We start from the raw sequence: 25,678 nt of genomic DNA, 5'->3' as shown, positions 1-25,678 counted from the left end.
ACTAGACGGGCTTGGTCATCTCTCTTAGACAGCTCTCTTAGACGTCATGTATGCAGCAAGAAGAGTAGCCAAATGGGACGCACTGTGGCAGACTACTAGTGTTCCCCACTATCTCACCTCCCCTTATTTTTAATAAGGCCCTTTGTTTTCAGATGGACACAAGGCCACCCCAACTAAAGACGACAATGATCCGCCTTTCAGCTAAGTGCAGTCATGTGACGAGGTTCTGACCAATTGGATATAATTAAAGTGACATGAGTGACTTTCAGAAAGTATCTGAAGGGAAGGAATACATACCCTCCATTTCCCCTCACTTTCCTATAGACTGGAATGCAAATTTGATGGCTGGCGCTCAAGTGGGCCATCTCGCATGATGAAATGAAAGCTGTATCCCGCATTCCTGATATGCTGAAGCCAGATACAGCCCGATTGCCTAGCTCTGGATTTCATTTACATAACTGAAAAATAAGCTTACTTTCTTGATGTCATTACTCTTTTTTCTGTCACTTGCAGACAAACCAAACTATAACTTTTATATACATAAATATACATGTATGAGTGTATGTAATCTAGTTAAAGCCCTTCCCTATAATAGATTTTATTATATCATAGACAAAATAAAACCTATAGTACGTAATTGTCTAAAGAAGGAAGATTGGTTTTCACATAACAACTGTAATTCAGTGTTTCTTACCCATGGAAAGCCTATAATAAACATTTATGTTCCCCCCTGACCCAATATCAGGGTTAATGTTGGGATTTTATTATACTTATCAAACATGTGGCTATAAATATTTATATAACACTAACCACGATTTAAGAATGTCAGTTCCTAGAAGACAGTCACCAAGTTTGACTAATCTCTTAATATTCTACACCTAACAAATGCCTACACAGTCTGTAACCAATAAATATTAGTCAAGTAAACACAGGACTTAGGCTCTTTTGAAATTAACATGAATTTATAGTGATTTTTTTTTGGTGTTACTTCCAGAATTTAAGTTGGTCAGATCTTAATAATCTGAGATTCACTCTTTAAAGACAATTATGGGTTACATTACCCAATTTTTTCCTAACTATCTGCTGCTGACTCAGTTACCATACCTTTCAGATATGACTGCAAGGTCCAGTACAGCATTCAAAATTACATGCACTGTACATGCTCCCTTGATTTCTTCCTGGTTTCTTACAAGAACATAAGGTTCTAGATATAACAATGAGGACTCAATAAATGTTCATCAGAGCATGATGATGAGTATAGAGAGGCAAGAGTAATGACTCTCCTTGTGCCAGTAGCAAGTGATGAAATGGATCCGTGTTAGGACTGAAGGCTGTCGGTAAGCAGGAAGTTGAGCTGAATATTTAATATACTTGGTTCTAGCAAAGAAGGATGAATAGGAAGTAGAAATGAATACTTACAAAGGCTTTGAAACACAGATTATACAGGATAATAGCTCTGCAACACATAACCACCATTAGTACAGCATTTTATCTAAAATGTGTCCTTGTACACACACTTCGCGAAGAAACTCTGAAGTTACAGATAAAGACATTGTGACAAATAAACCTCGGCCTTACTTCTATTTGTAGTTTTTCACCACAGGGTCACATTCAAGAATAGCTCCTTATCACCCCCTTACCCAGCAACTCGCTGTCTGGATGGGGAGTGAAAGCAAAAAGGCAGGGATACTGAAAATAGAAAGATATACTAAATTTTTAGGAGAAGGCATGTACAATTTAAAATTTTCTACTTCATAGCATAGTTCAATTTTTAATTAGAAATGTACGATACTCCTTAATGTTTCTAAAAAGCATCCTATCTGGAAAGGCTAGATGCCATACTGGCAATGAATAAAGTTTGGAGGTCCCCAGTCTGGTGTATGAATTGGAACTCTGCGGTTACTAGCAAAGTGATTTTAGGCAAATCACTTAACCTCTAGGTGCCTTAATTTCCTCATCTATAAAATGGGGGTAATAATATTTCCTCTTTAGTATACACTATTGTGAAAATTAAGTGAGTTAATCCTTGTGAAGAACCGAGTATGTTACAGTCAACATATTTTACACTCAATACATGCTGCCTAATAATTTCTGTTAGTTATTAGCCAGCAGGGGTTCATAGAACACAGAATCTCTCAGAAGACAGAGCATTATGCTCAACTAAAAGAAATATATCAATTTCTCTTCAAAGACCAGGAGATTTTCTTGCTCATGAAAAGGAACTTTAATTAAAACAGACTGAGAAATGCCACTCTAAGCCTTAATCTTATTGGTTCCAGAGTTAGTGCCATTAATTGAACAAATAAGTATTATCCCTGCCTCTTTTTCTTGTGCCCCTTAATCCGTGGTTACAGTATGACAAAGTGGGGTCCCTCGGCACAGTGGATACATTATGGATGTCTGGATCCCTCAGTGCTGTGCATACAGTACAGGGACGCGGGGATGGATCCCCAATGCTGTGCGTACAGTACAGGGACGCGGGGATGGATCCCCAATGCTGTGCGTACAGTACAGGGACGCGGGGTTGGATCCCCAATGCTGTGCGTACAGTACAGGGACGCGGGGATGGATCCCCAATGCTGTGCGTACAGTACAGGGACGCGGGGTTGGATCCCCAATGCTGTGCGTACAGTACAGGGACGCGGGGATGGATCCCCAATGCTGTGCGTACAGTGCAGGGACGCGGGGATGGATCCCCAATGCTGTGCGTACAGTGCAGGGACGCGGGGATGGATCCCCAATGCTGTGCGTACAGTACAGGGACGCGGGGATGGATCCCCAATGCTGTGCGTACAGTACAGGGACGCGGGGATGGATCCCCAATGCTGTGCGTACAGTACAGGGACGCGGGGTTGGATCCCCAATGCTGTGCGTACAGTACAGGGACGCGGGGATGGATCCCCAATGCTGTGCGTACAGTACAGGGACGCGGGGATGGATCCCCAATGCTGTGCGTACAGTACAGGGACGCGGGGATGGATCCCCAATGCTGTGCGTACAGTACAGGGACGCGGGGTTGGATCCCCAATGCTGTGCGTACAGTACAGGGACGCGGGGATGGATCCCCAATGCTGTGCGTACAGTACAGGGACGCGGGGATGGATCCCCAATGCTGTGCGTACAGTACAGGGACGCGGGGTTGGATCCCCAATGCTGTGCGTACAGTACAGGGACGCGGGGATGGATCCCCAATGCTGTGCGTACAGTACAGGGACGCGGGGATGGATCCCCAATGCTGTGCGTACAGTACAGGGACGCGGGGATGGATCCCCAATGCTGTGCGTACAGTACAGGGACGCGGGGATGGATCCCCAATGCTGTGCGTACAGTACAGGGACGCGGGGTTGGATCCCCAATGCTGTGCGTACAGTACAGGGACGCGGGGATGGATCCCCCAATGCTGTGCGTACAGTACAGGGACGCGGGGATGGATCCCCCAATGCTGTGCGTACAGTACAGGGACGCGGGGATGGATCCCCCAATGCTGTGCGTACAGTACAGGGACGCGGGGATGGATCCCCCAATGCTGTGCGTACAGTACAGGGACGCGGGGATGGATCCCCCAATGCTGTGCGTACAGTACAGGGACGCGGGGATGGATCCCCCAATGCTGTGCGTACAGTACAGGGACGCGGGGATGGATCCCCCAATGCTGTGCGTACAGTACAGGGACGCGGGGATGGATCCCCAGTGCTGTGGATTCAGTACAGTAATGGGGACACCCCAGCGCCGTGGTTCCAGTACCAGGATATGAGGATCAAAGAGCACAAACCGAGAACTGTGCTAAGAACTAGGGATGCAGCAGTCAACAAAGATCCACAAAGACTTTTTCTGGTCTTAGACATTACTACATCTAAATAGCTTTGACCACCTACAGTTTTTGGGAAAGCAATCAAACAATACTTTGTTTTTATATATAACCCAGAGCACTTAGCCTCATGTCCGCTTACAGGAAGCAACTGTAGTTGATATTTGACCCTTGCCATTTTCATTTTCCTGAAACTGCCAACGTCGCTTGGCTTCTGTGGTGTCATTTCCCCCTGGGTCTCCTCCTACACTGGCCTACCCGTGCCTTTTCCACCTGTCACAGGATCCGCTTTCCTTTTCCGTCGCTCAAAGATTGGTGTTCCTAGACTTCTGTTCTTAGCCTTCCATTTTCTTTCTTCTGGATGATTGCATCACCACAGCTCTTCTGCTACTCAAATGCTGGTTACTCCCAAGCATTTATCTCTCAACCCTGAGCTCCCTCCTGGGCTCTTGACCCATATTTTCTACAGCCTGGGTGCTCTCCCCTGGATTTTCTACACAGGCATTTCAAATTCAATACGTATGCCCCAAACCAAACTCATTATCTTTCCCACGCAAATTCCTTCTTCTTCTCATTCTCCGATCTGGGTAACTCATCTTCTACTGTGGCATTAGCTAAGACACCAAAGAGCCATCCTTGACACTCATGCATACCTTCCTCATCCTTCTAAGAACACAGTATAAATTTGATCTCCTTAATATCTTTTCAGTCCACATTACTGTCTCTATCGCAAGAGCAACATGCCTTAGAGAAGAACAACAGTAAAGCATAATGGCTGAGTACTGGCTCAGGAATCACAGGCCTGAGTTTTCATCAAAGTTCTATCACTAACTGCATGGCCATGGGAAACTGCTTAACATCCTTGGGCCTTAAGGATTAAGTAAACCAGTACATGCAATGCCCTCATAGCAGTAAAACTCCAAAATATTGTCTATTGGTTTTATTACTAGTACCATATTAAGTATATTATGATTGGTGTTGTGGTTGCATTTATTACAGTGCTGAGCACAAAACTGATAAATGAAAATATGAATCATTTATTTAATATGTATTATTAGAATCAGCAGGAAGACTGCTAAACAGCAGAAAATGAGGATCTAGTTTTATTATGCATTAATTCACTGTGGGCTTTCAAAAAGTTTTTTTAAGTACTGTGAACCCTGACATTCATTTTATAAAGGGCAGATTAAAAACACCTATCCTTACATACTTGGCTAGGTTTTTGGGACAACATTATGACATAATACATTAGCTCCATGAAATATGAAAAGCACTCTGAAAGAAAAAATGGAAAGAGATTAGTAATGCTGAGATTTCTCTCTTAACCAGGCTGGAAGGAAAACAGAAAGCTAAATCAATAGAAAATGTAATTGCTTCAAACTATGAATGAAATGTGGGATAATCGCAAATAATAGGGTATTTAGCAAATGATGTCAAAATTTTCCAAATACAATATCATGTTGAAAAATAAAAAAGTAAATATTTTTCTACTAGGTAACTGTTCCAATAATATGTATTATTCTCTTGAAAAAATTTAAACGTAGCAAGTGAGCAAAGGAGGAAGAAAAGAACTTTACTACGTCAGAAAGAAATTTGAGAAAAGATAAAGTGAACAAGACCTTAGGGACACTCAAAATAACAACCGAGGTAAAGATATTAGAAATGATGAAATAAAGCCAGAAAACGTCTCTGATGAAAGTATTTTGCCTAAATTATTTTGGAGGTTGAGATTCAGTGAACAGAAACACATCTGGGAATGCATCTGAAGAAAACGTAATTATCTAATCTTGCTGAATCAGTCTTTTCTTTTCAATTTCTTTTCTTCTATTCTGATGAATATTGCTACTTATGTTTCCAAACCACTTGGAATAAAACTAGAAAAAAAGAAAAACCCAAAATAAAATACAAATTTAACATAACTTGTCTTTTACCAGATTGTGTTCCAGGACACATGGATGACTGGGACTAATGAAGGGAAGACAAAGAACTCCATCCAGATGGTAATGAGTTAGCATCATTTTTGCAGATAGACTGGAAAAGTAGGTCATATGATAGGCTGGACAACGTGAGATAACTCTGTGACTCACAGAACTCATCTTGCCAAAGTGACCTGGCTCGTGCCCTTGTGTCCCTTCACTGTATACTTGTGTCTGAGTATACAGTGGCTGCCACTTCCCTTCTAGTTTGTTCTCCCCACAAAAAATTCCCCTTACCCGTGAGTGCTCATTAGTTATTGGTTGTGGCATTTCACAACCAATAGGAAATCTCTGGGTGTAGCCAACTCAGGGGTGTGTGAATATATACCACAAAGCTAAAAGGGTTCATATTTTATAAGACACAAGACAAATTAATCTAGAAGTCCCCAGTACATTGTGCATTAACAAATGGTAATGGTAAATCCTGAGGTGGATAATATCACGGAATTAAAAAGTCAACACAAAGATGCTACAGTAGGTGTAACCTACTTTAGGTCTATGTCACTTGCAAGTAAAAACATAAGTAGTCATTAATTCAAAGTGTCGTTAGTAAGGGAGTTGGATCTTGTTCCCCAAGTTTTAAGGTCTAGTTAACATAAACCAAAAGGCCACTGGACATCCAACAAAATAATTTGTGTAAACAGACAGCTCTTTTAATATATAAACTGTTCCATTTCTTAACATGCATCTACCAATAGGACATTCTTACATATTTCTTTCCCACATTCATGTGTGAATTTTAGGACTCAGAGATTCTTTTACTTAGCATTAGAACATATACTTGAGAGAAGAACTCTGTATAGTGTCATTTTTAAAATATATGTGAATATGTGGTTTATTCTGAAGAGTGACTGTATAAGTACAATGCTGTTCAGATGGGGGAGATCCAATTGAAATTATGTCCAAGGCCTCAGCTCCTGGGAACCCTAACTATATCATCCCGCACATATCAAAGTGAAAAATCCTCTCAGTTGTAAGTAACTCTTTCAAAATTGCACAAGAAAATAAAGATAAATGATTCCAGTTTTATACTCTTTTTATCCCAATAATTTGTTAAAAAGATAACTGGAAAGACAGTTGAGTGATAGTTAATAAAAGTAGTATAATCTATGTAGCATTTATTAAAAATAACAAAAACACGAATCTTTCTAAAACCAGAATTGCACCTCTTGCTTTATATAGTTTTCTTCAATATCCCTACAAATCCAATTACATATTTCCAGAAATCATTTTATCCATTTCAAAAAAAATGTATCAAATTTCTTGATTTTCCAACTAGATTAATAAATCTGAATAGAATAATTTAAGTCATTCGATTGTCTGCTCATAATCAGCTGTTTTAAATCAGTATATTAAGTAACTTAGACACTTTTCTTTGCAAAGGTTGCATGATTTAATAAATTCCCATATGCCTCAACATGTGCCAACACTCCTAGGTTATCGTCAATCCAGCTGCTGTTATGATAACAGTTGCCAACTTTCAAACAAATGAAGAAAATAATGAATCAGCTTCAAGTTGGCTCATATGTAAACTTCTATTGCTCCCAGGTAAAACTCGGGCCAATTTCAACTATAAAGAAAATTAATTAAAAAGATTTCACTGCCACTGTTGGAGAAACAGGGTACAACAAATACTGCTGAATTAATAGTTTAAAGTCCTAGCTTCAGGTAAACTCCCATTGCTTGGATTTCAGTCTTAAGTGCTGTAGGTTGTTTTAAAGGTTGGATTTTTTTTTGAGAAAACAGATTAGAAATACCTCATCCCTAATTCATAACATGAATATCTGAGAAGTCTCACACTGCTGGAAATAATAAAATAAATGAGACTTATCTGTTAAAGGGTCATTACAAAAAAGCCTTCAGAGGAAATAAGGTGTGAATGAAAAGGGGCATGCTTATACAGGAGCTAAAAATCAGGACAGGAGAGCATCAAACACACCATTTGAAGTTAGGATCATTTTATGACACAGTGGTAGGCATAAAATATTAGATCCTTTTTCTAAGAATGACAATATTATTGTGTTGAATTTTAATAAACACTGGACAAAACAATTTTGTGGTAGACCAGGTATCCAAACTAGTGGTTCCACAGAACCTCTGAAACTTTGGTGTTTCCATTAAGCATTAATCTGTTTGGCATAAAGCTAAGTAGGAAAAAAATAAGGAGAATATCAGAGCAGAAGTCTGCTTAAAATATTTACATTATTTCTGAATGTCCATCATAGTTGAAAATTATTCCCTGGCTGGATGCGCCTCCCTGAGAGGACAGGAAAACTTTTTCACTAAAGAGCAAAGCTGGATTATAGTGTCCTCACAGGAGTGAGGCTATACTACAAGCAACAGGAAGGACTGGACGAAATACACAATTTTATGGTGGATGAACTGTCTAAAACTGCAAGGATTACCACATCAGTAATTAGTGATTTCTTCTTTTCCAAAGAGTACCTGTAATTTTTCTCAGTCATCAGTTCTATTTATCAGGTATCTTACTAGCTGCCTCCTACAGTTTTTTAAATTCATTTTATAAATTATAAAGTTAAAATCTAAGTGTGAAATTGTATATCATGCCTGCTTCTGCCCTCACCGAATATACATAATACAGAGTTAATTAAGAAAAACAAAACAAAACAAAAAACTCTTGGAGATTAAGTGGCTAGACTCATACTCTACAATTCCGGTCATTCATAGCATTTGCAACTGAAACTGTACATGGATGGGTGTGGGATGAGTGTTTTCTCCAGGCATCTCCAATATCCTTTCCAGGGATCTCTGAAATTTCCAGGGCTGGGTAGAGTACTTGGTTCTGAGGTCTTCCAGCCAGTGGAATGGTTCTAGAAAAGCTACCTGGATGCTCAGAGAAACTTGGAATCCAAAGAAAGGACACTGAGCTTAGCCCATGAATAAATGCAGGAGACTATTTTGTCATACTTTGATGTGATCATCTTTTGACCTCTCCATAGCTCATGGATGCTGTTGCAACTGTTCAAGATGCAACAGATTTAACAGGTCCATCTTTGGAGCAACATAAAAGGCTTGATATTGTTGTGAAATTGTTGCCCAGTGAAGTAGCCATAGTAATTCCCCAAACAACAGAGTCAGCACTCACCCAGATAGAGGTAAAAGAGAGGTGTTGATTCCTAAACCTCACTGAATCATATTAATGCAACCAACTATTTGGAAAGTGTTCTAGTCTATTCTGCACAACAGGATACATGCCTACACTTGGCAAAGTCTTGTGCAACAGGTATGAATTCTGCACCACATTACTTGCTACTGCTCTAGTAAGTAAGAGGCAGAAATTTCACAGGAGCAACAATATATTTTCAATTTTGAAAACATTCTATTCACTAGTACCAGCATGCCCAAAAGGACTCTCTTAAATGAGATAAGTTTACCACAATAAGCTAGAATAAATGCAAAGGAGGGATACATACAAATCTTTCTTCTTTAACTTTGACCTCAGTTCTGCCCAAGAAAGTATTAGAGATGGCAGAGATCCGTCATTATTCTGTTTTCTACTTTGAAGGTTGTATATACTTAATGATTATAATTATGAAATCCCTGAATAAATATACCTTCTCTTCATTGATTGGAATATTCAAACAATTGGCTGTATTTGTTTGAATCTACACTAAGTATCTTTATTTCTGGTGGTTAGGATAATCAACAAATGCCTAGAGTTGAAAAAAATAAAAGAAAGAAAGACACATGAAGGAACGGTGAAAAAGGAAGGAGAAAGTAAACAGAAGAAGAAAAAGATTTTAAAACATTGTATGCAGTCGGGATAAGTAACTAATTGATGGTGGAAAAAATAATTGCTCACAATTTGTATAAAGCCATCATATCCATGAAATACTTCGACATGGTAAAAAGGTACATAATTATAAACAAGAAGATGGAAATAAAAAGTTGTGTCTTAATTAAGAAAAACAACAAACGAAAAAAATTATGGGGAAATAAACTGTGGAAAGTAGGAAGACCCATGCCACAAATATGCCAAGATAAATGACATATCCCCAGAGGGAGAAAACTACCCTGGACTTGAGAGAATTCTGTGTGACGTTGGCCAGAACTAGCATTTCCTGCCGGGTATAATCACAGAAGACATTCAGTGTTTGGTGATGATGAGAAGAAGGATTTTGAAGAATATAATTATGGGCTGCAAGTGTTTTCTGTGTAAACAACATTATCATTCATGTCTGAGATTGTGTCAAATGTCTTAATTTTGGTCAATAACAGTATGAAGTTTAAAAAATAGAATCCCCAAACCTCCTCATAAATCACAATTCTTCAAGTACACCACAGGGATAGTGTGTAAAAGCAAAGATATTCCAGATATTCTTCAAGAAATGCTACTTAGTAGGAAATTATCTTTTTTGTAGTGACATGATTTGGCCTACCTCCCTGTCAAAACCAGCTTTCAAAAGGCCACATTAAATGAGATTTAAGCAGAGCAAAGCTTAAAGCAGTTTTCTTCTATTATGCTCAGTATAAAAACAATCACAATACATGTTACCTTAGAAAGACCGGCGATCCTACTACACAAATTAATGGTGTGTCATGTACAGATGGAAGGAAGGTGGATTTAAACTGAAGAGAAACTGAAAAACCACATCAAGATGCCTAAGGAAACTTAAAGGCTTTGAGAGCTTCAAAAGTCTCGCCTTTTCTCTGGTACCTTTAATTGTGGCTACAATGAGTGCATTTTTGCCACATGCTTTTGAAAGAAAAAAGAAACGGTTATTTTCTTAAGTACTAACAGACTTACTTCTCTTTCAGAAAATCCACTACTCTTTTGAAGTCGGCCACGCAGTACTCTCTTTTCATTTCCATGAGTACAGTGTCAGAGGCAGACTGGACTGGTATGTGCAGGAAAGCGTAGACTCTGGGATGATTAAGGATTTTAGCCATTTCCTTTAAAACAATGGAAGGAGAAAACATTAATCATTTTAACAAATCAGGGAATGGTTTCCCTCAGATCAATACTAACAAGTGGAAGCAAATAAACATAGCTGAAGACCAATCATCTAGGCTCTTAAAGTGAACGTCAACTGGCAGTCCTCTATGATGCCATTTGGGAATTTAATATTACTTCTGGAGGATTCCACAGGAGAGTTATTTCTTCATGTTCCTCATCTCTCTTAGGTAACAAAACAGCTATTAAACTCATGTAATGCCTAAAAAGATTTTTGAGTACTTCAAAATAAACACCATTCCTCCGTTGCCTCAAAGTAGCTTTATATTCCGCCTGTTACATTACAGGAGAAACAACAATTTTAAGGCAAACAGTTGAGGCCATATAACCCTGTGTACTTGAAAAGTCTCCAAATTTAGGGCAAGTCAACGCTTTTTTTAAATACTGAAGGAGAAAAAGTAATTTATTACTCATGTTTCTTTGTCAGCTAGTTAATGAACACATATTTTTTGAGTATTTACTGTGCAAAAGGCACAGTATCAGACAATGAAGCTCACCACTGGTCACTACTGACAACTATTTTAAGATGCATTGTTCCAAAAAAAGGGAAATAAGGGAAGAACAGGAAGAGAATCTATCTTGCAGAGTCGAGGAGAGCAAATTTAAGTGAAACAAATTAGGAAACTCAGAGATTGTTTTAAAATTCCCCCAAGGATAGAAAGGGAGTAGGAAAAAGACTGACGCAAGGAAAGTTGTGGTAACTTAACCATTTATGCAAACAATAAAAAAAAAGACTAATTTAGCCCTTCTCCACTGCTGTAAGCTGTGTCTTCATCAACCTGGGGGGTCAGGGGGAGGAAGGGAGGAAAGGAAGGGCAAAGAAGAAAAAGGGGGAGAAGAGAAAGGGTGAAAAGAATCCAATAGAGATAAGGAGCTGGTTTTTACTAACTTGCATGTGTCCAACGATCTTGAGTTTTCAAAATACTTTCCCATTTATCTCATTTCACCCTTAGAACACTATTCTGAGGAATTTTTATGAAGTCAAAGAGCCAGCTAATTCCATACAGTTATTCAGGAGCAAGTCATACATACATATCAACCATGCCCCTTGTTTCTCCATTTTCTTCCCATTGACTGAAAATTAGCATTTTTACCAAAGTGGAAGAAAAATGCAGTTAAATCGGTCACCTTAGTAGCAGCTTAGTTGTTTTAAAAATTCCCTTTGGCTAAGAAATCCAAATAACCATACAATATTACTCATGGATATCCTTTATCTACCTTCTCTAACAGAAATTAATGGGTATATATACATTGTTATATATAGGTTACTATACTGGAACTGGAGTTGAAGAATTTCTTATTTAGCAGAAAAATAACTGATTAACACATTATCTGAAAATTCTCTTCATGATACCATTACATTTCTTGGCTGGGTATTTAGACAATGAGTTCTTCATACCCTCAATCAACACCTATTGTGTCTGTGTGAGGCAGGGCAACAGGATAATGATGGACCCTGTAGTAAATACCTGGTCTTCTGCTATGATTCTCTGCCTTTCAGGTTTCTCACACCAGAAGATCGAGATTCCCCAACAGAAAAATTTAAAAATTGAAAAAATTAAAAACAAAAAATTGTACAAAAATCTTTGTTTTCTAAGGGGCAGGACTCCCAGCTTTAGTTAACTTTCAACATGTCTAGTGTGGTAAAAAATGACCTTAACAAATAAGACAATTAGTGACATAAAATTTCACTCTCAATCTCTGTGCCTTGATTTTCTCTTCTAAGAATGGAGAGAGTGGTAATCCCCACCTCATAGGGCTACTGGACTATTGTGAAAATAAAATAAAATAATCCAGTATGTGCTTATATGTAATCACTCAATATGTAAATGATCTATCTACTCTTCTTCCTTGGAGCATATTTAAAGTTCATGGTAACACATTTTGATAAAGATTAATGGGAACCCATCAATAAATAGAACAGCTTTTCAATAAACTGGTTCCCTTAACTAGTAAATGAAGGAGAGATAATTTGTACTGATTTGCATAAAATAAATTTGAAAGGTGGCCCCAGCAAACGTAACCCCAGGCCAGAAGGGGCAGTGCAGTTTCTGTTGGAAACACTCAGGGTGGCCCACTTACTATAAACAGGATACTGTACTAGATGAAGCTTGCCCTGTTACAGTATGACAATTTACAAATTAAAATGTTAATAGCAAACAAGGAGGATAAATTTGGTGGTTTTTCCCTTTGGCTCTCAAAATAAGACTTCCCACTAGTAATTACCTCAGCTTCATACATACTATAGGCTTTGCAACTTTATAATGGTAGGCACCAGAACACAAAATCAAAATAAAAATAAAGTTGCCCCTTCATTAAAGTCTGTATTTCTCCTACTAACAGACTCATGACTTCACATAGATTAATATACCAGAAAGAGACAAAGTACATATTTTGTTTTGTTTTCTTTTTTCTTCTATCCCTCTTATCACTCAGAACTATTGGCTATGGATAACTTGTAGTAGTTTCTTCACCTTTCAAAATTCTTCTCTATTTTTAAGGTTCAGCTTATAGGTTTTCTAGTGTAAGAGCTTACTTTTTCCTCTATGATTCTTCAGCAACCTGTTCCTGGTGTCACCAAGGTGTTTCCTTGGTTCTGCCTTGCAATATGATAACGAACCTCTACAAGAGTAGTAATTGTTTTACTCCTCTCTCTGGATCTCTGCAATGGCTACTAGGACAGTGCTAAGTATACCCCAAACATGTAAATATAGGTATGGGTTAGAACCACATCAATATACATAGAAAGAGCTTTAAAATATAATTGCTATTTGATAGAAGACAAATTTTCAATTAATAGTAGTTTAGTTTGGCTAAAGCAGGTAAACAAGCATATAATTGGCCTGCCTTGATTTTTGGAAGACGTGAAAAATTATGGGAATATCTAAGTCAATATACATGTAAGTAAAATTCAGACACTTTATAGGTAGCCCCGCCATGGGCTATATTTCTGAAAGTCTGTTGGAGCTTTAGATTGGAATCACAATGTATTTTCTAATGGAAGTAATTTACAAATGATGTGCGGGATCCAGGTTAACCAGAAAAAAGGAGCAATTAGTTGAAATGTGCCTAACAGTTGAAATGACAGCCTTGAGCAACCCTGAGCTCTGAGCCTGGTGAGAGTCTGAGTAGACTCAAAGTGGGAATGTGGAGGGAGATGAGAGAAGAGGGGTGGGGGAGAGGAGGAGGAGAGAGGAGGAGAAGAGAGGAGAGGAGAGGAGAGGAGAGGAGAGGAGAGGAGAGGAGAGGAGAGGAGAGGAGAGGAGAGGAGAGAGAATATTGAGGAGTTCTGGTAGCAACTATCATGCAAATCATATCTGTGTTAATATAAGAACATTCATAATTTAAGGGTTGAAACATCAAGGCTGCTTAAAATACAGATGGTGACCATTTTGCAGGCAGGGACCAGAGGATGGCAAACTAGATCACCAAGACAGTAGTGTTTCTTCGATCTGGTGTTTTTTACGTGGAGATTTCCTATTACAAATTGGTAATCATCTCAATATTATTATTTTTTTAGTACACTTAAAAAGAAAAAATAATGAATTGAATGGAAGCAGGCTTAATCTTTAAAAGCAATCCTGTGTATGTGTACATTTTAAAAAGAATTAAGTTCCATTTTTATTGCCCTGAAGTCATTAGATTGATCATCATATTCTGCCTCTCTTTGAATATATACATTAACTACCAGCTTAACAAAGTCACTCAGTATGAGAGTATATAAAATATACTCATACTTGCATTCAGATGTCTTTGCATTCATAGTGATAGTTAAAAATCAAAAAGACTTCTCAGATTACAGCTTTGTTAGGAAGTATATGCATATTTAAAATTTATATTGCTATGCTGTTTCCAACTAAGCTAAGATATACGCCGAAGAGAGACTTCAAAAAAAGAGAAACTATACCATTACCTTTAAGCATTTTAAAAATAACTTTTTGAGATATATCTCACATATCATACAATTCACCCATAAAAGGTATGAAATTAAATGTTTTTTAGTATAGTCACAGGATGGTGCAACTATCACCACAATCTAATTTTAGAATATTTTCATTCCCCTAAAACAAACCCTGTACCCACTAGCAATCTCTTCCTGTTGTCCCCCAGTCCACAATTCCTTTCCCCTAGCCCTAAACAACTACTAGTCTATTTTCTAGCTCTATAAATTTCCTATTCTGGACATTTCACAACAATAGAATCATACAATATGTGGTCTTTTGTAACTGGCTTCATTTACTTAAAACGCTTTCAAGGGTCATCCATATTAATGCATGTAGGCATTTTTTTCAATTAAATGAAATATAGGAGTTTAAGAATTTATTAAATATGTCATTTCATGGAAAACTATTCCAAATGTTTTGAATACTATCTTGATTAAGATAGTAAAACAAGTTTCACCCATACGTATGAACTTGAACATAATCTAATGGCATAGGTTTGATAGATTAGCTGTTACATAAGATCTTACTAGAAAAACTTATAATAGATATGAAAGATGACAGAAAAAGTTATGAAAATTCTTTTAAAAAACTGGTTCTCTTAAAAAGAGAAGAACAGGGGATGGGGCTATAAATTATATATATATATATATATATATATATACACACACACATATATATATATTTGTTTGTTTGTTTGTTTCCTATTGTATTTTTTGTGGGTTTTTTTGGTAAAATACACATAACATACAATTTCCCATTTTTACCACTTTGCTGTGTACAACTCAGTGCCGTTAAGTACATTTGGGATGTTGTGCAATCATCACCAGCATTCACCTTCAGAACTTTCTCATCATCCCAGACTGAAATTCTCTACCCATTAAATAAGCCCCCATGTCCCTTGCCCCTCAGCCCTTGGTCATCACTATTTACTTTCTAGCTCTATGAATTGGACTGTTCTAGGTGCCTCGTAAGGGAAATCATGCAATATTTATCCTTTTGTGTCTGGCTTGTTTCACTTGGCATGTTTTCAAAGTTCATCCCTGTTGTAGCAATTTTATGTTATTTCAAATATCTCTTTTCCAGGCCATTGGTAGTTCTACTCTCATTGTTCTGACTTCTATTAGCACTTATTTCGCTGTCCTGTAATTTTACCATACATACTTATACCCTAAGGCTGTACTTTATCTGTATCTCCCCATTTCTTTGGTCAATGCCTGGCCCTTAAATACTTGAATTACAGTTGAATGAAGGAATGACTGAATGACCCAATCAATTAATCAGCGTGGTTATTTCGGAGGAAGTCCTACAAAGACTTCTAGCTAACAGCAATGCCGTTTATGAGATCCTATTTCTGGAGTTGGCTTCAACACTGCCAAAGTCACATAAGTCAAGATAAAATAAGACCAGAGTCATATTTTACCCACTACTTCATTAATGACACTGTAAGAGTCACTCAGTGAATTATTAGCACCTACATCTACCCTTAGCAATCAATTATCCTTAAAAGCATCAAAAAGTGAATGAGAAGAGCGTGAGAAAAGAACAGTTCCAATTCTTACGTCCCAAATGAAAAGGGTTAGATATTGTGGACAGATTCTAATTTACACTTGATCTATAGCTTAATGTTAACAGGAAGTTCACTTCTAAACAGCAAAGAGTTAACACTATCGGTTATTCGTGTTAAAATAAGTTGAGGCAAACAGTCTGCTCAATGAGCTTTCATAGAAATGTTAAAAGTAGCTCAATTCCCCTTTACGGTTACCATTTTACCTCAGTGTCAGTCAATAACCAGACTTTATATTGTGGAGATAAAAACACACATTAATACACACATTAATGTCAAAATGCTAAGAGCTGTAATTACACACACATTTATTTTCAACTGATATTATCAGTGTTTTGTTTTATTTTTAAATTATGATTCTGCTGTGCTAAGGCCACGATATCAAAACAGTTCTTGTATCCTGATGGTGGTGATGATTATACAAATCTATACATTGGTTAGAATTCATAAAACTGAACGCACATGAAAACGTCAATTTTACAGTCTTAATTTTAAAATAAAATAACGAAGGAAAACAGTAAAATCTGCTGTGATTCAAACACTATGTAATGTGAACACGTATATGTTAAAAAACATGTACAATATATAGTTTTCTTTTTTCCATTAAAAGACTGAGTCACTAAACACTAAAAGAACAAATCAATACCTGGTCAATTTAGTGGGGAAAGTGCAGCCCAGTTAGACTGAGCATTCAGCTCGGACAATTCTATCAGCTACTCTTAAACACAATATAAATAATTAAAGCATTCAGGGGAAAGGCAGATTTACTTGAAAATATTTCACTCACTTATTTACGGTCTGATTATATCCGTATAAGTGGATATACCAGTGAGGCTACTTTCATATAACTTTTGTTTCATGTGTTAGGCAGGACACAGTAGAAAGAATGCTCTAGTGATTAGAACTGCGCTAGTTAGAGTTGTTTGGTATGCTAAACAATGCAGCTGAGCATGTGTTTATTAAACATCAAACTCCGTTTCTGGGGTTGGGGATGCAAGAAGACAAAAACCTCCTATGCATTTTATAAGCATGTAAACACAACTGCCTCCTTTGAAGACAGTACACTTACTTGTGTCAGGTACTTCGCTGAGCAGTTTATGTGTTTGTCACTTGACTCTTACCTTGATGATGTTAGGTATTTTTGTTATTTCTGTGGTAAATTATATCAGTGTTTGCCAAATATTATGGTTTCTCTCCTTGGGGGAATGTTATAATCTCTGCCTTGTGATACTCAGGAGTAGCTGTGTGACATGCAACAGCCAATGAAATGTGGGCAGAGATGAGAGGTTCTATTTCTGGGCAGAAGGTTTAAAACTAGTGGTTCTCTATGTCTCCCCTCAACACCCCCATCCCCACTCCACAGTCTAAATTCTGAAATGGAGACAACCTGAACAGAGCTTCAGTCAACCCATGATAGATACATAGCATGAGCAAGAAATAACATTTTTGTTGCAAGAAGCCTCTGAGAATTTTGAGATCATTTGCTATACAGTATAACCTAATGCATCCTACTGACACATTGCCATTTTATAGAAGAAGAAAACTAATATTTGGAGATGTTTAAAATACTATGTCCACAATGAAAAGCAGTAGGAGTAACGGGATTTAGAACCTAAGTATGTCTGTCTGAGTGTAATGTCCTTTTTCTAACCATTTTCAATAAATACTGGAATGGATGCGAATATCAGTTACAAAGGCAGAACAGAGGAGGAAAAAATATACTGTTATATGAACAACAGAAGGTTTCACCCAAAATGGGGTTCACTTTTGAATCATAAAAATTTTCCAGGCAAACTGCATCAGGTAACACATGACATACACCAGTATGTAAGATATAAGGCTGTCTCTTTTGTAAAATAATCCAGTCACCTGTCATATCAATTTTGCCTCTTTTTAGCCTAATAATATCCATTACATCTTTAAAAGTACACTTTAGAAAAGTAAAAAGTACACTTGGGGATTATTTAAAGATTCTCTACCTATTTACTCTTCCATCGTACAGGTTCAGAACAAGTCACCCCAAGATGTGCCTCTGTGGTATGCGGATTACTTTGAGCTAAAGGCAACCAAGACCCTGCAGGCTCAAAAGAAACTTCTGCCCCTGCCCTTAACTATCTAGACAAACATGAATTAGGGGCCTTGCCCATAGTAAGCTATCTGATAAGTTATCTGATGAGAGATAACCTTTTATGATGTATTTACATGACAGGGCAAACCTCTAATTACTAAACCTCTGCTCTTCTTAACCTCCTGCAATGACCCTCTGAAGCCTCAAGGTGCCTCACCTCATCCTTAGCTCAGAATGTCACCTAAACCTAACTTTCCCTTTTTGTCTTTGAATCTCTCTTGTATGTGTCTCTGAGACTCTCATGTATGAGGTCCCCATGCGCGTGAAATTAAATTTGATTTCCTCCTATCAATCTGTCTCATATTGATCTGATTATTCAACCAGCCAAAAAGAATCAGAAGAGGGACAGGGACATTTCCCCCTTTTCCCACAATACCAAATATAACATTCTTTGTTGAAATCATTTTAAAAAGAGAATTGCTCATTTCAGGGGTTTGGCTTATAGATTTTATGAGGCTGAACCTGTCACATACTTTCAGAAAAAAAGATATATAATTAGAATACATAAAATAATGAAAAAAAAAGTGTTGTTTTTTTTTTAAGAATGCTTTTCTGTATTGTAAAAGTAATAAATATTTATAGTTGAGACTTAGGAAAACAGAAAAATGGAACGAGAAAAACTAATCATAGTTAAAACAATCACTGTCAAAAGAAATGTTCATTACTCTTACTATCATCTTGAAACAATTACATTATAAAAGTATATCTGATACTATCCAGTGGGTTTAGAATAAGTGAAATTATTTCCAAGGAACAAAATATTAAGCTAATAATATTTTTTAACAATACTTCACTCGGTGTGAGCTCAATTTCTTTAAAAAATGAAAGAATACCTTTCTTCTAAGCAGGTCCCAAATCACCCAGGCACTTACTCTCAAGGGACTCATAATGCTGCCATATTAGCATAACAGGAGAAAGCAATATGAATATGAAAACAACAAACAAAGGAGAGTCAGAGATAAGAATCATCAAAACATCTTAGAATCACTCCTGAAGAAGTTACTACCATTAGAGCAATGTTGTCCCTGGAGCTATGATGAGAGAGTAGAAAAAATAGACATGAAAGACATTTCTTTGTTCAAAAAGCATATAAAAAATGAGAATAAAATTAAAAGGGGAAAAGAGAGATGGGCAATTCTTTCCCCACTCCAAAATTTATTAGAACATAAGGGAATTCTTAAAAGTCCTTTAAAACATTTGGTCTTAAAAACATGGATCATAAACATTCATTTAAATGGAATGATTATCAGAGGAACCGAGAAAGTTCTCAGCCCTTTCCAAATCACAATATTATTAGTGGTATAATAGTAGTAGTAACAGTAACAATAATAATAATAATAATAATAATAATAATAGCAGCAATCAGCATCCTTCTGTGCCAAACAACGTGCTGAGTCACACTCATTATCTCATTTAAATTTCTGAACAAATCCTGGAAGTGATTTTACTCAATCTAAGACACAGAGACATTAACTACCTTCCCCACCACAGCAAAATGGTGCAGTGGAATGTAAACACAGTCACTCTCTTGAAAGGTACCAGAATATGCCACCCCAAAATATGTCTCTTTGGCCTCTGAATTATTTTGAGCTATAAAAGCCACTGAGAACCAGCAGACCTAGAAAAAGCTCTAAAATCAGGGCCTTTGTTTCCCCTCCTGTAAAGAAAATTTCCACATAAAAGTGGAAATTTGGGGGAAAATATGGAAATTCCATACTAGGAAGAGGAGGACTTTTAACAACTCCTATCAATGGTGAAGTCAAGACTTAAATCTGCATAATAAATCTTATTGAGCAATCCTTCTTTACCATATTTTTCCTGATCACCTTCCCAAAACTTGTCTTCCTGACCTGAAGCCTCAAATCCCTCTTGTTTTGTTTTAGCATAAGACGGTACATAAACCCAAGTTCTGAACACCAATCACTTTGGGTTACTGATCTCTGGGTGCCTCCATGCATACATGTGTGAGGCAGTGTTAATAAACTTGTTTTTCTCTTGTTAATCTGTCTTTGGTCAGTCTAATTTACAGAACCCCACCTAAAGAGCCTAAGAAAGGTAAAGGAAAAAAATTTTCCCTCCCCTACTCACTACTCCGTCAATTTGTCAAACAAAAGCATCATTCCTGTGGACTGATCTGGGATTCTCCTGAAACCTAAAGTCATTCCAGAGGAACAGCACAAACTAGTCATGAAGATGTTAATGATTTCTAGGAGCAGTGATGGAAAGAAGCAGTGGAGAAATCTCTCCAACACAACACATAATATACATACATACACACACCCATACAGACAGACAAGCACACATATCAAACACAATTTAAATTTTGCTAGTTTGTAAAATTCCCCTTATGTTGGATTTATTAGAATTCTGTGGATTTTTTCAAATGTCTCAACAATGCACAAATTAAACAGCTCTCATTACATTACTTGAAATAAGATGATAATAAGTTAATAGGACCTCTGCAGTCTTTTGCTAATGAACAATATGGAATCTGAGTGCAAACTGATAAACAGGCATATAATTTTCATAAGGCAACAAAGAGACACATATTGCCTCCTTGTTCTACTTTAATTGTTTTCACGTTGTAAAACTGGCTTGACATGTCAGTTCTTTAATTAGAACTGAAATGAAAGCATTTCCAGTTAATGTATGGTAGGCTAGCTTGTCTAAGAACACCTTGTCAGAATATTTCCTGAGATTCTAACCTGCTGCTTTATTAAACACTGTGGCTCCAAGGTTATAGGGTTAGATAGCTCGTCTAGCATGTAAAGAAAGATCGGGAAAAACTTCCATTTGATGAGCCAAATTTACCTTTTTAAGACTTGATCCACTTTTTCAATGTTCTTTTATTTTTTAATCAAATGGAAATTAAAATTCTATGCAATTAAAATAGACATCTTCATATTAGAGAGAAAAATGAAGATTTTGATTTTCCTTCTTTCTGTCAAAGTATGTGACCTCTTACAAATACAAAAATCTGATGTACCTTTTTGAACAGTTCCCTCTAATGATAACAGAAGCAATCATTTATACATTAAGTATTTTCAGATCTTAAACTTTGCCATTTTTATAGGAGTAAAGTGTTTTTTCAAAAAATAAAGTAGAACAGACTTTGAAATTTATCTTTCCAATGATCAGATGTGTTAGATATCATTTATACATGATGTTTACTTGGCATCAGAACTGGATAAACACAGGTCTAAATAACAATGATTAAGAAAGTATAATGTACCATATTTCATGCTAAGAATTCCTTTCTGTCTTATGTAAGAAAAAATGATTTCTAAAGTACTCTGTCTTTTTTTTTAATATTTCAAAATTAGCTAGAGATTGAGAATATAGAGGACAGGAAAAGAAAGAACTGTGTCAAAGATGAGTCAAAAAAATGTGTAATATGCTCCAGTGAACCACAATGGAACGTGATGGCAATCATGAATAGTTTTTCTATATAATGTGTGAATCATTACTTTTGTCCTATCCTCATAGGACTCTAACTAATTTCTCCATAGAATTCCCAATGGGTATAGTTCATACAGGATATCTAGAAAAAAACGGATACTATTCTGAAAAGGGTGTCCCTAAAGAAATTGTATCAAGAAGTGGGAGAACACATTCCAAATGAAGAAAATTATCCTAAGTACTGATGCTGCCCTGAGTAAAATTAACACTCTGTAATGTCTTCAGCTGAGTGAAATGAAAGCCCAACCCCTTGGAGGTTTAAGGATCACACATTGAAACTACTTATAAAAAATGAAAAACCAATGGAATATTCCTATCTGGGTGTTTAATTTTTTTCCCTTAATAAACTATTGAGTGATGTTCTACAATTGTTGATTATATATATGAAGTTTAAAAACAAACTCAGGGGGATGAGGGAGAAGGGGAGGGATTAGACAGCACAAATTGGTAACTACAATATTGCCACAGGGATATGAAAGACTCTTTGGGGAATATAATCAATAATGTAAAGATTTTGTAGGGTGTCAGATGGGCACATGTCTTATTAGGGAGACCACTTTATAGACGGTGTAGAGGCTTGATCACTGCACTGTACACCTGAAGCTGAATAATATTGTACATCAACTATACTTTAATATATGTACATATAGTCACGGGATATGGACTTATAGCATAGGGAATAGAGTCAATGGAATTGTAGTAGATACATACGATGTCAGAGGGGCAATGGATTGGGAGAGGGGAGTTATCACTTTGTGAGGGGTGAAATGTCTAACTATTGCACTGTTTTGTATGCCTTAAACACACAAACAAAACCTCAGTATGAATGAATGGATAAAGCAAATGTGGTATACATGAATATTATTCAGCCATAAAAATGAAGAAACTCTTGCCATTTGTGACAACCTGCATGGACCTTGAGGATATTATGCTGATATTAGTTAGAGAAAGGCAAATATTGTATGATCTTACTTACATGTGGAATAAAAAAAAAAAAAAAAGAGCTCATAGATACAGAGAACAGAATGGTGGTTGCCAGAGGCAGAGGGTGAGGAGCAGGCTAACTCGGTAACGGTGCCGGTGGGCAAAGGTACCAGTTACCAGTTATACAATGGCTATGTCCAGGGAATATTAATATAACATGGTGACTATAGCTAAAAATACTGTATTGCATATTTGAAAGTTGCTAAAAGAGTGGATCTTAAAAGTTCCCATCACATACACACAAAATGTTAATTACGTGTGGTGACGATGTCAACTAGACTTATTGTGGTAGGCATTTTGCAATAAATACATAGAACTATTATGTTGTACACCTGAAACCAATATGTTATGTCAATTATATCTCGATTTAAGAAAAAAAATGAACGTAGTATTTCCTTGCTAATGCATTGCAACCGTGTCTTGCTCAGTGACAGAGTTTCAAAATCTCTGAATAGCTCACCTTCATTCACTAAACCCCATTAGTTGCTATGTGTTTCTTATACTACTCAACCCTCAAAGTCTCTGCTATTTTGCCCTATCTACCTCCTAAGCACAACTTTGCGCTGTCCAGGTCACATGCTTCTTTTTCACAAACAATAGTGTAGGTGTGGGTCTTCCGGGAGGGAAGCAAACAAGTAGGCAAGGGTCCTTTAAAAACGAACCCATTTCCAGGTCTTCAATTTCCATTTGTACCCTTTCCTAAAACTGATCTGTCTGTGGTAAAGGATTCATGTGGGGTCTTCCCTCACACCTCCTTCTAACTTTTATTAAACACTGTCAAGTCACCAAACAAAGGTTTAGTGAAGCTGCCTTTTCAAAGCAACTTATGTTCCCATGCCTGCCATCCATTTAAATAAAGACTTCATTTATAATGATGTTTTATATTTATGCTTAATAAATATTTATAGTTTTGATAATATAATTTAGTAATTCACTAAAAAAGTGTTTTTAAAAAATACTTAGAGGCTTGTGGTCACAATGTTTTTATTTTAATCTCTACACATATTTTGATATAGAGAAGGACGTTAGAATGATCAATAGAAGACTTTAAAGCTTAAAAATATAGTATGTTAATAGAATTCTGTGGAAGAAGTAAAAAGGAAATACAAATTCCAGGAAAAAAGAGGATAATGTAAATTTTCCTTTTTTTTTATTTTATATTTCATTCAATACATTTGAAAGAGTGATGTAACAATTTTACCATTCCATATTTAAAATATGCCAGAGATTGCATCTTTTGCAGCTATTTAAATTTAACACGAAAAAATTTCAATATCATTCAAAAAATGTATGAGGCAGTCCATTATTTTAAAAAACTTATTTTGGGGTCATGCCAAGCCATGGTTTCAACACCACTCACTGGTCTACGACACAAAGTCCCAACACCGTAGTCTGGCAGTTTTCCCTGTAGGACTTAGGCTCCTTTCCAATCTTATCTCCCATTGATGGCTTTCTTCCCCCTTCTAACATATATCAATTCCAAAGAAACATATCTCCACTTAAAACAGACCTACTGTTTGCTCAGCCATGCTCTAGGCTTTTCACCCTTCTTCAAATATCACCCTCAGCCGTGAAAGCAACTCCCCACACGCTACCCCTGGCTACTACAACCCATCCATATACTTCAATCAGTAATTCCTCTTGCGTTTCCCAATGTACACAAAGAATAATTTCTTTCCAATTCCCATTTACAGAACTTTGTACCTCTACGAGGCAATTACTACATTCTCCATTTTAATTAGCACCACCCACCATTCCACTACCATATCATACATAAAAAATATTTGCTATCTTCCTGTTGAATTGAGTTGAAAGGCAGCTAATTTTACCAATAGCTAATGTGTTTCAGTGAGACAAACTATAGACTCAGTGTTTACAATTCTCATTTTGGGGTTTTCCATGATCTGGTGTGTGCTTCTAGGTAAACTTCAACTTTAGATAGTTTATACCTAAATTTCTGCGTGTTAAGCATGAAGATGTTCTTATTTTTTTTTGTTTTAAGTGTACAGTTTGCTAAATTTTAGTAAATTTGTACAGTTGCACAGCCATCACAACGATCCAACTTTCAAAGTCATTTTGTTAATAACTGAGAATAACTGACGTATAACATATTAGTTTCAGGTGTACAATAAAATTATTCAATATTTGAGTATATTTCAAAATGATCACCACAATAAGTCTAGTTAACATTCCTCACCACATAGTTACAAATTTATTTTTCTTGTGATGACAGCTTTTTAGGTCTATTCTCTTAGCAACTAATATACAATACGGTATTGTTAACAATAGTCTTTATGCTGTACATGATATCCTCAGGACTTATTCATTTGATAACTGCAAGTTTGTACCTTTTGACAACCTTAGTCCATTTTGCTTGTGCCCAAACGCCTACCTGTGGCAACCACCAATCTGTTCTCTGTATTTATAAGCTCTTTTTTTTTTTAGATTCCACATATAAATGATATCATACAATATTTGTCTTTCTGTGTCTGATTTATTTCACTTAGCATAATGCCCTCAAGATCCATCCAGGTTGTCACAAATGGCAGGATTTCCTTCATTTTTTATGGCTAGAGAATATTTTATTGAGAAAAAAATATATCTATATATATCTACATACATATCTATCTACATATCTATATCTATATATCTTCTTAATCCATTCATCCATGTCTATTGATGGACATCTTTTTACACAAGAGAATTTCTAATGAATAATTATCCAAAATAATTTGTCATCATTTATAAATATGAAAGACTAAGAGTATTATCAAATAGAAACTTAAGACTACAATACTTTTTAAGATAAATAAGATACTAGGAGGTCATATAACAAAGCA

General features: G+C 36.6%; 1 protein-coding gene across 2 annotated transcripts in view; it reads right to left on the bottom strand.

Annotated features, from left to right (window-relative positions):
* Positions 1-25,678, bottom strand: part of CDKAL1 (CDKAL1 threonylcarbamoyladenosine tRNA methylthiotransferase) — a 629,213-nt gene that overhangs the window by 201,585 nt on the left and 401,950 nt on the right. For both annotated transcript variants that reach the window (XM_081056268.1, XM_081056269.1), the window contains one exon: positions 10,553-10,698. In XM_081056268.1, the coding sequence (XP_080912394.1) occupies positions 10,553-10,698 (146 nt within the window). The remainder of the gene's footprint in view (positions 1-10,552; positions 10,699-25,678) is intronic.

This window comes from Rhinolophus hipposideros, assembly GCF_964194185.1.
Source record: "Rhinolophus hipposideros genome assembly, chromosome: 8".
NCBI lineage: Eukaryota > Metazoa > Chordata > Mammalia > Chiroptera > Rhinolophidae > Rhinolophus > Rhinolophus hipposideros.
The sequence above is the reverse complement of the archived record's forward strand: the minus strand, read 5'-3'. Positions and strand labels throughout refer to the sequence as shown.